General features: G+C 43.8%; 1 protein-coding gene across 1 annotated transcript in view; it reads right to left on the reverse strand.

Moving 5' to 3' along the window:
- LOC134462200 (solute carrier family 2, facilitated glucose transporter member 1-like) overlaps positions 1 to 12,345 on the reverse strand; it is a 32,208-nt gene extending 19,863 nt beyond the window's left edge. Inside the window, exon 1 of the mRNA XM_063215103.1 lies at positions 11,934 to 12,345. Within this exon, the coding sequence (XP_063071173.1) occupies positions 11,934 to 11,951 (18 nt within the window). The 5' untranslated portion in view covers positions 11,952 to 12,345. The remainder of the gene's footprint in view (positions 1 to 11,933) is intronic.
- Positions 12,346 to 16,279: the final 3,934 nt, after the last annotated feature.

Below are 16,279 nucleotides of genomic sequence, written 5' to 3' on the forward strand. Positions count from 1 at the left end.
TTTGTTTGTTTGTTTGTTTGTGTGTTTGTGTGTGTGTGTGTGTGTGTGTGTGTGTGTGTGTGTGTGTGTGTGTGTGTGTGTCTGTGTTCTCTCATGTTAATGTGGTACAGCGTAAACAAAACCAGATATGAGTCACGCCAACCTGGCATTCAGGCAACGCCGCATCCTGCCACACAGGGGATTGTGGTGTGGAACACTCAAAACCCCACATTTGGCACTGGACTTGGCCCAGACCTGGCTCTCATCCGGCTCAGAGTCAGACCTATCACATAGTCCACTAGCATCCTGTCCCGAATGTGTGGTCGTGGCTATGCTGAGCAATAGGGGCCTCCTGATAGCACTGGCGCTGGCTGGAGCTGGGGAGTGGCTTGGCTCTGGTACTTTTCCACTGTTTGGGAGTATCTCTTCTTTCTGACATGTTTGCAGGCCGGGGGGGTCTGGCTGGTCTGTTGATGTGTCGTCACACAACACAGGGATTAAGGGTCGAGAGCACAGCAGTCTGGTTGCTACGACAACAGTCACATCAGAATGTTTGGGTGGGGATGCAAGTATGACAAATCAAGATTTCTTTGGGGTGTTATGTTTCTCACACCACTACTGATCATGTGAGTGTGTGACGTTTCAGATCTCTGCAGCATGTCCCATTAACCCCAACAAGGAAAATATGAGGAAGTGCGTGAATAAAAATGGGAAGTCAGAAAAACATCAGACAGCTATGTCATATTTCAATATACATATTTAAACAAAGGGAAGTTTTGTCGCAAGCATGTCAGACTTTTTGTTTTTCTTTGAAAGTTTCTAATTCCAAATGTTTTAATTTTACTTTATTTGGACGACCAGTTTATGTAATAGATCTGATTGGCCAACTCGAATTTTATATTAAATCAAATATATGTTTCTTTAAAAATGTAAATAGACCTGGATTTAAACAGGAGTCACAGCATTTATCCTGAGCTTGCTTGGGTAACCTAACCAACTGGGGGAAGGGAGGAGACAGGTTTCGGAAAAATTAAATAGAAATGTGTGTGAGAGACCAAGTGTGTGTGTGTGTGTGTGTGTGTGTGTGTGTGTGTGTGTGTGTGTGTGTGTGTGTGTGTGTGTGTGTGTGCGCGTGTGTGTACTGCATCTGCTCGTCTGTGTAAGAGAAAGATGGTGTGTGTGTGTGTGTCCATCCTTGAGAATCCGCCCACCCACTTGTAGTCATTTCTGGGACGTCGTGGCTCATATATCCTAGCCCTGCCCACTACAGACTATTCTCCAATCCCGTGTCCCCATGACTTCTTGTTTCAGGTCGTTGAGTTCACAACGTCATATTAGTAGTCGAGAAGAACAGGGTGTGAGCGTGCTCTCTCTCACACACAGAAATGCGCACACAAATGGAGTTGCAGATATATTAATAAAAGGGATTGAAGGGAGAGCGCACAGTTGCAGCACCATCAAAGGCACACAAAAAAACCCTGAAACAGATATGAGCTTTTTTATTGCTTTTGAATGTCTTTTATCTCTGGCCTGGTCCCATGTTCTTCCAGTAACTCCCTATTATATAACAATAAACCAGTAGTATACCTCATATAAGTACAATAATCTCATAAACCCTTCTCATATCTCATACACACCCTTATTCAGTCTAATGCATGATACGAAATACTCATGCATGATGTTCATCCTCATTATTGCAATGTCAATAAGGAACTAATTGAAGGACGCTAACAGTGTATGAGCTGAGCTTATGAGTCTTGTCTAACTACCTGTACAACTAAAAATGCTTTTAGCAAAAAAGTTAATACCTCTCTCAAGTCAATTAAAAGCTCTACACTAAAACATAACAACACTTAGAGCAAATACACTCTGATGCTAAATTGACTCTATAAAGTTTTGAATTAACACTGCGTTTACTGTGTCTAAACTAAACTGAATTAAACCTGAGTGATGTTACTCGTGGCCAAGTGTCCTGGAGAAGTGTTTGGCTCCGGAAAGAAACAGGCAGTTTTTTTTCCCTCTCGTCTCCTCTCCAACCCCCAACCCCCACCTGCACTAAATATGGACTCCTCTGGTCTGCCTCTGGAGGCCTCCCGATTAGGACATGTTCATTCGCTCTCCTCATTTTTTCCTCCTAACCTTTTAGCTTTTAACTTTTAGCTGTTTGTATACCTTGTTTAGTTTTGTTTTTATCCTACTAATGTCTCTTAACAATGTTAGACATGTCTTCTTTTTTTCCCTTTTGGTTTTTGTCGTGTTCATTGCGTTTCTTACTTAAAGCACATTGCGCTGCCTGTGTATGAAATGCGCTATATAAATAATCTTTGCCTGGCTTTGCCTTTGCCTTGCCTCCTGACTGACTGAAACGCTGCTTTGTGGCATCTTTACCTTTCGCCTACATCACCCCGACGATTACAGACTCCTCCTCCCATCCCGGTGGGTCATACATAAACATGCATGTATGAACACATGCACATACGAACACCACACCCACCTAACTACAATCTGTGACCTGCCTCCATACATACATACACACACACACACATCTTCCCTTGTGGGTCACTGTGTTTGTTTTTGTTACACGTGGAGCCTTTTTGGTATGGCAGCGGTACAGGGAGTTCATTCATTATTTTCTATGATTAGGCTAAGACACCAAACATGAACCCTGTTGTAAGTAAGTTTGTTGCTATCGGAATGGTAATGACCGACTTGTAACATAATTGCTCTAAATACTGTCGTAGTAGTGTAGTACTAAGGTAGTTAAGTCTTTTCAACAAAAAATAGTGATGCGTTTTGCAGACTGAAAGTGTGCATTATGAGTCTACAAGTTGGGTTGTGTACATAGACACATAGAGAAGAGAGAGAGAGAGAGAGGAGAGAGAGAGGAGAGAGAGAGAGAGAGAGAGAGAGTGAGAGAGAGAGAGAGAGAGAGAGAGGGGAGAGAGAGAGAGAGAGAGAGAGAGAGAGAGAGAGGAGAGAGAGAGAGAGGTATGTAAACACTGTGTGCACTATGCCTGAGGAGAAGGGGGCGTAGAAGAATGCTTTGCACTGTGGCTAAGAATCTAATTATGGCACAGAAGTTACTTACACATCGGCAGGTAGCTCATCACACACACACACACACACACACACACACACACACACACACACACACACACACACACACACACACACACACACACACACACACACACACACACACACACACACACACACACACACACACACACACACACACACACACACACACACACAAGCCCAGGCAAGGGTGTGTAGTCAGGTATTTCAGCAGAATGTCATCTGCCTTTACCCAAATTCTTAATGCACAACTGACTTCTTTTATACTGCACATACTGGTACACAATGTACGCACACACACACACACACACACACACACACACACACACACACACACACACACACACACACACACACACACACACACACACACACACACACACACACACACACAGAAAATGAATTAGAGTCGTGCTCTTTTCATAGTCGCTCACACACACACACACACACACACACACACACACACACACACACACACACACACACACACACACACACACACACACACACACACACACACACACACACACACACACAGTGACGTGTGGAAGAGAGTGATATGGATGTAGGTCAGTGGTATCAAGTGTGCCCTTGTCTCTGTTCTCTAACACTGGCCAGGTACGGAAGGACAGGCGTACATGAGACATTAACCTGCATTGTGTGGGAGTATTCACTCTATCGAGACGTGAGTTTGTATTTCACATTTTTTTAACATGTTTTCAGAAGGTTTTCATTGACTGACATTCTTAATAGGCCATGTGCCACAATCTGCTGTGTACTCGCAGCTCCCCATAACAAACGCAAGATATGACAGGGATTATCGTTGATGTCAGAACTGTTCTAATAGTTGAAATACTTGTCACTGCAGTGCTAAGTGTAAACAGTTTTCACACCAGGCCATATATAGCTTTCCTCTGCTTTGGGAGTTGTCTGCGGAAAATAGGCTGCTTATGTCCCAATGTACTACACAAACTGTACAAAGAGTAGTACAAAACAAAACTAGATTTCATTGGGTTTTGCATCATTGGTTTAGTCATTACAGTTAGGTTAAAACTTGATCAATGCGATCTTGGATGAGACAGCGGAACAGCAAATCGATCAGACTTGAAGCAACACTTAAATCAGAGAAATCATCCCGATTCGCCGTGATTCGTCATTAAGCACAGTACAGTTATGTAAGTGATTGGAACACATCACCCTACTGTACTCTTCTGGTTTAGCCTATAGGTACGTTAGCCTTCCCTGCTGCTGCTAGCTGAGTACTGTTCTGTCGTGAAGTTATTGCCAAGTGAATGTTTGCAATGAAAAAAATGTGTAGTTAAAGGGCATAACACAGTCATTGCACATGTGAATGTGCGTCACCAGACTATTCATGTCCCATAATATTTATATGAGGGGCCAATACTGAATACGTAGAGTTACACTAGGCAACTGTATGCTTTGGGATCAACAATGTGATGGATCGCATGGGACTTCTTCCAAAGCAAGTTATCTACTACGGTATTTGATGTAGCCTCTTACTGCAGCTGGGGTCGCCGGCGACCCTATTCACTTGCTGAAAATGCTTAACTACATCATAACAACATTGCTATGACATTACAGAGAGCCATAGTGCTGTGCTAAGGGGTTAAACATCTGTTTTCCTTAATACCTCACTGCTAACGACTAACTATTCCCATCCCTACACTATCCTGACATCCTAATGGGGTGTTGAGAGGGAGAGTAGTAATGAAAAACAAACACAAAAACAAAAAAAAACGAAAAACGAAATTTAAGACGAAAACCCAAAAGATTTCAATTTGCCTCTGGTATGCAGCCTATACCCTCTTCTTCTTCCTCGTGTGGAAATGAGCGCAGATCTGGGTCATCCAGGAGGATTCCCAGACCGTGGAGCCGCGCGATCCGGCCCTGATCCGGGACAGCAGAGAGCCGCGCCCGCGCCAGAGGCCATCCGTTGTGGGGGGAGGACGCTCGACTTCGGGCGGTTCCGGCGTCTGGGATACCTCTGGACAAATTACACCTTGACACTGACGTACACAGTAGAAAAATGCAATGTTAATTCAACATTTTGAGAGTACTCTGGGACCAAAGGCACTCTAGAATCGACTCTCTACGTGTTGAATTCACACTGCATTTTCCACTGTTGTAAAGGGGACGAAACAAGGCGCTTTTAGAGCAGGGGCAGAGTAGAGAGTAGAGAGTAGAGAGCTCGTCGCTACAGGCAATAAGTACCTGACAACAAGCTTGCCTTCAGTAAACACTGGAGAGGCCATTGGGGCTGTCGGATTATTACACTCTTGGAACTGAATTGCAGTTTGCACAGTGGACACACACACACACACACACACACACACACAAAGCATACCTACTGCCACACACATTCACGCAGGTAAACACACACACACACACACACACACACACACACACACACACACACACACACACACACACACACACACACACACACACACACACACACACACACACACACACAGGTGACTGAATAATGAAAAGACTGCACAGACCCTTGAGATTACGACCAAATGACGCAATAAAAGGTATGACGCTGACAACTCGTTATGACGGCCACAGAGGCTCTCCAAACATGGACCGCCGGAGAGCAGAGCAGAGCAGGGCTATTATAGCTGCCTATTATGTTGGCACACGGTAGTGACAGAATCATTCCACCCTACATGAACCACAAAAGGATCATGTGAGAGAGGCAGGAAAGAAATACAGGTGGATTATGGAAACACTACATTTGATTTGAAACAGGCTACTACGTAAGACTTACTGTATATTCAATTTAATAAAGTTTTACTCATGTCACATCACTGACTGTGTTAACTTAAGGGCCTTTCCCTTCCTAAAAAGCAATAGGTAATAATAATAATAACAATGATGACTTAATAATAATAATAATAATAATAATAATAATAATAATAATAATAATAATAATAATGCTATTATTACTACTACTAATAATAATAATTATTATATTAATAATGTAGTAGTAGTAGTACTTTATTGTCCCCCATGGGGCAATTTTGTTTGCAGTATAGACGCTGGCACATGAGACACAGACAGGTATAACAGAGAAACAATAATAATGATAATAACAATAGTAACTAATATAATGCAATACAATAGTGTGCAAACAGACTGTGGATAACTAGATATATTCTATGGGAAGTTGTTATTAGCAATGGTAAGCGTAATATATAATCAAACTGCAGAATATATAACAACAACAATCAATAACAACTATTCAAGTCCCTGAGCAATATCTCAAAGCCACAGACAACAAACAAGTCACCTGGGTGCTACGTAACTCGTGGCATAGTTAGTTTGCATGAGGTGCCTGCCTGTTGTTTGATCTGGGAAATATGCTTTATGGCAGGAAGTTCTGAGTGTGAGTGTGTCACGTCCTGTTTTGAGCTGCCATATGAGCCAGAGCAGCGAGCACGTCTGTCACACACACTCGTACAGCCCCTCTGGTTAGCCCGAAACCAGCTATCACACACTGAGGTGAACCACAGCATCGTGTACTGTTAGACACGATATGCTGTCAAGAAGAAGGCGCCTCACCATCATCATGAAGGCCTACTACTGCAAGACATGTGAGGTCACAGGCTGTCAGTCAGCTGTGCACAGACAACCAAAAAGGTCACAGAAATATTTCCATCGAATGTAGCCTCTTGCAGATGGACGAGTCGACGGGCCTATTCACTCTTTTCTGAAAACACTCAACCACATCATAACAACATCATAACAACATTGCAATGACAATGTTAGGTAATGTTAGGTGTCTTAGGTAACCGATTCAGACTTGATCATTACCATTTTGGTGACAATAAGGTTATAACAGAGGGACTGCGTTCATGTCATGTAGGCCTAGACTCAGCATGGTAGCTGAGAGCATTGCGGTCTGTGTATTCTAGTGAATATCCGATGAAGTGCTGCCTCACCTCAGTTTTCGGTGTTACTCTGTCACTGTTATTATTGTGATGGGTGGGGTGGATGTGATGGTGTGAAAGTTGTGGAAAAGGTGTGACAGTGTAAACAGATAAACAAACAAAAAAAGATGTCAGTTTTGTCACAGCCATAAGAGTATGCTGAAGTAGAGGCCTTCTAGTTCTAATTACGCTAAAAAACAACTTTTGCATGTAGCGTAATGACACTCAGACACACCACCTGTGCACCACCATAGTCCACCTGTACAATCCAACTCCATGCTGCGTTGTTATGTAGCACATTGTAATCCCAAAACTATTCCTGGCAACAACACTTTATTCCTCCCATCACACACACATGCACACACACCCTTCTCTACACAGTATGGTTGCCAGATTGAGCAGTTTCCCATCCATGGCCCATCTGCGTGTACAAAAAATGTACGTGGCTGGTTTTTAGATTTAGGGCCATGGAAATCAACCACAATTTCGTTCAAATTGGGCGGGATTTAGTGCCTCCAGGCCAGCGTTTTTGGAGCACTTGTTATTAGGCTAGTAGTCGTGAGTCATACCTGGCAACCCCTTCACCCAGTGCCATGTCCCGTGCCAGCTCCGTCATAGGCCTACTCTGCCTCCCGCACGTCCCTCCACAGCCTCTGGTTTCACATCGAAATCCAATATCTCTCAAGTCTCTCTCTCTCTCTCTCTCTCTCTCTCTCTCTCTCTCTCTTCAGGCCAATGGCACCACAGCAGCTTCTGGGACTTTACTCAGCAACCTGCGGTCCAGGGGGTCGGCCAGCTGAGATCTATGTCTGTGCGTACGTGCGTACTGGCGTGCGTGCGTGCGTGTGTGTATGCGCAGCGGCAGCGCACATGTGTTTGTGTGTACGGAGGGATGTCGCGGGGAGGTGTGCAGTGGGAGGGTACAGGGTGTACGATCTGTCATCCCTGTCCTCAAGAAAATGAATTAGAGTCGCGCTCTTTTCGATGCCAGTCATAGGCGCGCACAAACACGCGCACACACACGCGCACACACCTCACTCTCCCCACACTCCCCAAGTTCATGCACTATTCCCAGGCTCCGTAAAAAAACCTTCGTTAACAGTCATTACTACTTACTACACACACACACACACACACACACACACACACACACACACACACACACCTCATTACTACTTATTAAGCCTGAATGACAGTTACAGTGGAGCAGACAGGCAGAGAGAAGAGAAGAGAAGAGAAGAGAAGAGAAGAGAAGAGAAGAGAAGAGAAGAGAAGAGAAGAGAAGAGAAGAGAAGAGAAGAGAAGAGAAGAGAAGAGAAGAGAAGAGAAGAGAAAAAGCAGTCATGCAAACCAAGAAGCATGGGGGGGGGCATAAGAAAAGGTGCCATACAGTAGAACGCCTCTAGAGGAGGAGAGAAATGGAATTAAAGAGAGGGAGAGAGAGAGAGAGAGAGAGAGAGAGAGAGAGGGAGAGAGAGAGGGGGGGGGGGGGAGAGGGGGATTCTGGTGAAGGGCTTAATCAAAATCAAAAGCTCTAACTGCCAGCTCTATTAGAAATCAAGTTTGAGGCCTTTTTCCTCCTTTTCTTGTTCTTTCTTTCCCCCTCTCTCCTCCTCCTCCTCCTTTCCTTCGGAAATACCACTTCATTCCACTTACTGTGGATCAGGTCAACTGTATGCCTGACCCCAATTACCTTCTACTGTACCCGGACGCTGACAAACAACCTCCCCCTGTCTGACCAACCACACATCCACCAACACCACTGCCACTAAAAAGGCTTTGCCTAGTGAGTCCAGAGAAATAGTAATGCTCTTAGCTCAGGGGGTAAGAAATAAAGAGCCTCACTCACTCACAACATGTTCCCTTCAAGTACGGCCTTGTTTTTTTTTCCTCTTTTTTGTTGAAGGGGAGCTGAATACCTATTTGACAGATGAGGCTTTACAGTAGAGTAGAATCCATTGGGGCCATTGTATTGGGCTTATGGTCTTTTTTCCTGTAAACAGCAGTAGTTTGTGGGGAGAGAGAGAGAGAGAGAGAGAGAGAGAGAGAGAGAGAGAGAGAGAGAGAGAGAGAGAGAGAGAGAGAGAGTAAAAGAGAGAAAGAAAGAGAGATTCTGGTGAAGGACTTCATCAAAATCAGAAGCTCTAGCTGTCAGCCCCCCCCCCCCCCCTGTCTTCCACTTTGTGTTTTGTTACGTCTACGAGCATTTAATCAACGTTGAGAGAATAATGCACTACCAGCTGCAGTTGCACCTGAGAGAGAGGGCAGCAATGACCTAAGAGGGCCTACGTAGTAGTCGCACCGCTGTTGTTCTCTCAGGTTCACAGAGAGGTGATGAGAATAACCCAAACCAACTGTTTAATTTTGCAACACTTAAAAGCAGCAACACTTAGAAATGTAGAAAATAATGTTGATATGTTTGCCTATTTATTTTCAGCAGTGAATGGGCTTTGAGTGCCTGCAAAAATACTATTAAAATATAATACATTTGTACTAACAAATATAGAAAATATGCTTGCTATTCTGGATATGAACATTGTCAGAATAGCTCACTTCAAATTCCTTCATAGCCCAAGTGCTTTAGCTGTCTGGTGATATCACTCTCACTGATAATGCAGTGAATAAAAGAATGAGAGTGATTATCTACGAGAGTGGGTGCAGTTGATCAGTCGCACACAATATTTTTGTGCGTGTCAGTCCTGTCAAACTTCACCACCATTACGCCTGTGCCACACTGTTGCATGACTATGTCAAACTTCATCACCCACACTGCCTACGTGTGACTAAGCTAGTGTGCCTGTCACTTGCCGCTGTCCCCAACTGGTGGCCTTTGGCACCGCGGGCTAAGTCATAGCTTGCCCCTACCTCTCCTCGGATACACACTGAGAGGATCAGCAGCGGGAAAGGCATGCAAAGCCCAACCACGAGAGTTTTATCTGAAGCAACAAGTGCACACGTCCCTCTGGGATTAAAATGTATACATATACACTACACTGTTAAGTGTGTGTGTGTGTGTGTGTGTGTGTGTGTGTGTGTGTGTGTGTGTGTGTGTGTGTGTGTGTGTGTGTGTGTGTGTGTGTGTGTGTGTGCGTGCGTGTGTGTGTGTGTGCACATGAGTGCTTGACGTACGGACACAAACAAGATGTGCCTCTTTTGCGTGTATAACAGTGTGTATGACCCGCAAGTTGTTATAACAAATGTGATATGATATGCACCTGCACATGTTAACAAACACCAACATGCATGTTGTGATATGTTATTACACATGGACAGGGTAATAACCTGTGTCACAAGTTATCTAGGCCTGAGCTATCTAGCCTGTGCTTGTCTGTAACTTACTGAATGAGGCAAAAGGCACACAGTGAGGCAACTGATGCTTGCATCTGCAGGAGCAGTTTATACTTTCTTATGCAATATGATTCCTTGCTTGTCAGTGTGCACGGCTGGGATGGGGGGGGGGAGACTGGGAATAGGTCAGCGAAGAGACCTTCTGTGGAGGCTGCGGTGTATTCCCCTGGTAAAGGACAGGCCGTGCTAAGCTCCATGGTCCCTGTGGACTTATTTCTGAATGGTTCCCATCATCTCCCTCAGCACAGCAGCATGCTGCACTGGAAAGGGGCTGGGAGGCAGGTCCAGAAAAAAACACAACAGCGAACCGCATACAAAACAACCCAAACAAGAGCGGAGGGACCATGTGAAAGTACCACTGATATTCTCAAGGAAGAGCAAACAAGTAAACAAGACGAGGTTCACCACTGCTGCATAATACAGAAAATGGCCAGACATCACCCTGTTACGTCTTACCATGAACGAGGGGGGTAACCACATCATTACGCATAAGGAAGAAGACCATAGCTCTCTTATGCCGAGTCACGTATAACTTTTGGATAGCCTACAGTTCACTTTCTCCTTTAGAAGCGCACGTAGCCACCGAATTAACCTCAACTAACCGCAAAGGCAATTGATAGAAGTATAGGATAAGACCTCGATGTTGTTTGGTGTCTTATTTAATCTTGATTAGTTCGGCGAGGCTATAGTGTAATGTTGCATGTGTTTGGTTTGCAGGCCTACATCTATTCAGCTGTCTTAATCACGTTAGTAGACATATCAGTCTGCTTCTGATTATGCAGTTGAGTAAGCATTACAGTACGTGACTTGTGTACTTGACGATAAGTTCAACAGTAAACTTAGTCAAATGTGATGTTGCTTGCTAGTTCAATGATGTCAAGAGGCAAATGTTTCTGCCAATAATGAGCAGAAGTTTCTCGGTTTAGAATAACCAACTAGACGTTTTCGTTCTGCTGTGTTTATCAATGTGTTTGAATAATTTAAATGTCCGTGTAATTTGACACCGCAACTTCAATAACTAACTTTTGCCATAGGTTCTAGTAGACTTCTGGATACGTTTCATCTGCTTGTCAAACATGGATGCCAACTGGTTTTCCGTGAGGGTTTCGCAGCGACACTTTTCTCTGCACGTAGACACGATATTATGCCAAGCTACAGTCACTTTCCAGCGAGTATGCGGACACAACTCCAGGTAGCCTAGATGCCAAGTCACCTGTAGGACATTAGTCATAGCGCGTCTGTCTTCGCTTCCCTTGTCTGAGCAGTCACCATCGTCAACCAGAGACACGTTAACTCTAGAGGTAGTCTACCCAGCTAGTCCAAGCCCAAATAGCTAGTTCAAGACTTATTAGCCAGTTCAATAGACAAGCAACGTGTAACTGGGGATAACATTAGCGCTGGAAAAAGTTGGGTAAGTTTTGGTAGTCATAGAAAAAGATAGACGAGTTGGCGCACACACTTAAACAAGTAAGACAGCATGTAGAATTGGCTGGACAATTGTACTATTGTTATGGTTTGCTTGCATTGTTTTCCCACCATTTAAAGAACCGAGCTTTTGTTAGCCTGACTTACCTTGCCGCCAGAATCCATGTGGATAAAAGTGAGGGTCCGATATGAAGTTGCTCTTTGTAGACGGTCTAGTTCGCTCTCTTTCACTCTTGAATGTTCTTGGTAGTAGTTAGTGTAGCATTTTGAATGATGAAGACAAGACAATAATCGTAGACAATATTAGCAGGAGCTGTCAGTCTTCCCCCAGTAAGTAACCAGATGAGTTGGTACCGTTTTCTCAAAAGTCCACAACTTTTCCGTAAGTAGATCTTCTGTTCTCGAAAGCTGTAGCGATGCCTGAAAGTTTCGCTCTGCGATGTAAGTTCACTTCACGTCAGTGTCTAACCAGGGAATTGTGTCGCAGAGGAAATAAGCCGGTAAATATATTTCGCAGCGACCAGCTAGCGTGATTGGTTGGCTGACGCAAGACTGGGACTGTCTTCTATGGGGGGTGTGAGCCACGGAGGGTGTGAGCGGAGGCTCGGAGTCGTCCTTGCGCACCCATTGGACGACATGGGCCCAAACGTAGTGCCCCACAACAAAGCCAAAATAAAGCGCAAAACTCACCGCTGCGCGCTAATTTAACTTCATCTTAGATACGTGCAAACAAAATACCCAATAGTGAGTTATCTAGGGATTTTACAAAGTGACACATAAACAATTTCACTCTGACTTTGACATGCGCCACTGAATTCAGTCTGCGCTTTGGGTATATCCATTACGCTGCGAGAGGGCGCACATGCACACATTTGGATATTTCTTTGGAATTCTCATTCAGGGAGTTCGGGAAAGCGTCCCTCCCTGTAGTTTTCTCCTTTTCGTTGTAAGGAGTACAGAGGGACTTTTCTGACAGGGACAGACTGAAACTTATACCTACTTGAAAAACATTATGTTACTACTAATCATCAACAGACTGACAGTACCAGGGTCTGTTGGCCTATAACTATGTTACTACACCCTGACCAAATTTGTTTGTTCCACAGGTAGCCTACAATTGCATACGTAATGAAATAATACTAAAGAATTCATCTTGTGTATAGTAGCCTATGCATTATTATTGCACATTATATGCATATTATACAGTAGGCCTATCATATGCATTTCTATCAGTCACCTATAACTAACTTTGCTTTATTCATTGTGCCTGGAGCAGTTTCCATGATGTGAGGCTGAGCATCACACCTTGTGCATCAGCAGTGTCCATTCACACTCCTCATGTGTCCAGATTGGATATCAAGCATCCGGCCTGTAGAAACGCTGGGAGTAAGCCTGGGATAAACTTTGCGTCACGGTTGTACGTACTTTCATTTACTTTCATCAGAAAATGGCAATTGACAAGTGTTTATTGGCAGACTGGTGCGTCCAAACAAACAGATTTGCCGGAGAAAATCAAAGTGGACCCATGTTTTTCACCTTTTGTTTGAGATGAGACAGGGCATGGCATCCGGCCCACGACAAAGCCACCAAAAGGAATGAAAATAATCAATAGAGCAACACAGGAAAAGACACATTTAGGCACAATGAACGTGGCGGGGACTTGACAGAGACAAAAAAATATCACAGAATGACTTTAAAAAAAAAAGAGCCAAAATGAAATGTGTTCCTGGGGCTGTTTTGTGTTGTGTGCAGGGCCCCTTTGAAATTGGGCTAAAACAATGATAACAGGCAAGTGAACAGACAAAGGGGGTCTGGGCGGGCCACATAGTCTGCGGTAGTGGGCTGGTCTGAGGGGAGGTACAGCATGGGCATGTGGCCAGGTAGGCTTGAGTACGAGCTGGACTGGGACAAAAAAAACGGCCTGGGCGATTCTGGCATAGACAAGCCCCTCACACAGCCCCAGTGTTTTTCTACTTGGTTAGTCCATTGTCTTTTTTACTGTAAAGATGGACCAGTGGGCTGCCCCATCTAGATGGTTGGCCAGTGTCTAAGAAAAAAAAAACAGCAATAACTACATCAAACAATACACTGACCACTGAAAAAAATGGCCACTGAAGACTGTCATTCCACCAGGAAAATGCCCTGCATGCCAGATGACCAGACCAGCCCTGCTTGAGTGAGTGTTGGCTAGGTAGAGGACGGGGGGGATGGAGGGTATGGGCCAGCGAAAGGCAACGTTTCCATGACCCCAGAGGACCTGCTGCTCCTCATCAGAGGACAGCTTTTGGAGGGTGTGAACAGGGCCAGGTTAACGCACAGGCTAGATATGGCTGCAGCCTAGGCCCCCCACCTGCCAGGAGGCCCCTGATTGGCCAAAAGTGAAAAATGTGCGAAATTGTGACAAGATGCAATATTGGAAATGTCATCTGTCATGTTCAGTACAGTTGGTAGACATGTTATCCTTAATTCCTAGCTCGTTATTATGACAATGTGTATGTAAACGTGTCCTGAAATGTGCCTCCCGGGGGGCCCACAACAACCTGTAGCCAAAGGGCCCCAGGCCATCTTAATCCGGCCCTGGGTGTGAAGTGTGGCAGTGGTGGCCTAGGGAACAGGAAGTTGGTCTTGTTATCGGCAGCAGGTTTCAGGTTTGAAATTCTGTAACCAATACGTACATTAATAACTTTAAATTGCTTTGGATGAAAGCGTAATCTAGTTGAGTTTAACAGGTTTTCACTAAAACGAGGAAGAATTGTAATATTACAGACAATAAAAACAGCAGCACAGCTGGCAGGTAGTCGTGCATGCCCAATGACTGATCAGATACTCATTTCAGCCAAATACATTTTCATTACCATATGCAATTCTGTATGCATACATAGTAATTGCACTTAGAGAATTGATTCATCATCCTCAGGAATTGATTTTGCTCCAGAGTACTCTCTAAGTGCTGAATTAACATGCCTTTTTTACCCTGTAGGGTTTAAACTTTAAGAGTATAGACAGATATTTGTATACAGTCATTGCATAGGCCTATATTGTATGCATTGTGTACATTTTTTCAAGATTTTTATACATTGTAACAGTATGTTTCATGCAGTCTGTCTTCTCAGAACTTAAAGGTTGAGAAGTTGGAGTCAGCATCATTCAGATACAGTATTATTTACACCAGGGATGTCAAACTCAGGCCCGGGGGCCAAATCTGTCCCGCAGAGACATTTTATTTGGCCCGCGCGATCATTTCAAATGTGTATTACAGTTGCCCCCCCCCCCCCTACACATTAATGTATTTTAATATGACTTGAACATGAAACTTTGGGCGCCACATGCTCATGCAAGTGCATCAGTGATGTCCTCCACTCATTTACAACAGACTATGCAGGCACATTTGAACTACATTACCTGTTGGGATTGAGTGTTTAAGATTTAAGCATTTGATTTGAGTATTGTAAGCATGTGCGCTCATGCACAATTTTAGTACTTTTTTAATATTGAGTTTGGCCTGCGACTTTGTTCCAGATTTAGATTTTGGCCCACTGTGAATTTGAGTTTGACACCCCTGATTTATACTATGGGGTTAATTTAGGTCTCCTGAACGCTATATTTAGTGTCTCTTCATTTAGATTTATGCCATCTATACTGAGCAGTCAGCAGAGTGGTGTCACATGAATCATATGAAATGAAGTGTGGCAGTCGTGGCCTAGCCTGATTATCATCGACTTTCAAAACTCTTCGAGACTTGGTCTGACCAAAAGCATAACAATTAATGTTTCCCAAACGGCATGCTTGACTCGCCTCCTTAGGTTTGCTACTGGTTGACTAGTGTCCCACAAAGTGGGTGGAGTTCCCGATTTTTCGGAAGATCAGAAGCAATATTTACATTGCTCTTGGCCTGACTAGAAGCAACAGTGAAGGTGTTGCATCACTAGGAGGGCGTGGCCTGGCTAGGCGTGGCCTAAGGGACAGGAAGTTGGTCTTGTTATCGGCAGCAGGTTGCTGGTTTGAGATTCTGTAACCAATACATTAATAACTGTACATTACTTTGGATGAAAGCTTAAGTTAAGTTTAATAGGTTTTCACTAAAACAAGGAAGAATTGTTGTATTTACAGACTATAAAGAGAGCAGCACAGCTGGCAGGTAGACATGCCCAATGATGGATCAGACATTCATTTCAGCCGAATACATTTGCATTGCAATATTCAATTCTGTGCATGTAATGATGCAAATTATCGATTAATTCATTAATCATTAGTTGATAGCCTTATCGATAGACTTACGATTAATTGATAAGCGGCGATTCCCCCCGAAATCTCAATGTTTCTTGAAAAAAAACCTACTAAATCTAAACATTTTAATTAAAAATTGAGATAATATACCACATTTCAATTAATTCTATTTCAATTCTTTAATCCAAAGGTGATTTAAATATTCCCACTATTCACACCCCTCTTCACACACACTCTTCACACATGCCCATTTCACCTTGGTCTCT

Source organism: Engraulis encrasicolus, chromosome 14, assembly GCF_034702125.1.
Source record: "Engraulis encrasicolus isolate BLACKSEA-1 chromosome 14, IST_EnEncr_1.0, whole genome shotgun sequence".
NCBI lineage: Eukaryota > Metazoa > Chordata > Actinopteri > Clupeiformes > Engraulidae > Engraulis > Engraulis encrasicolus.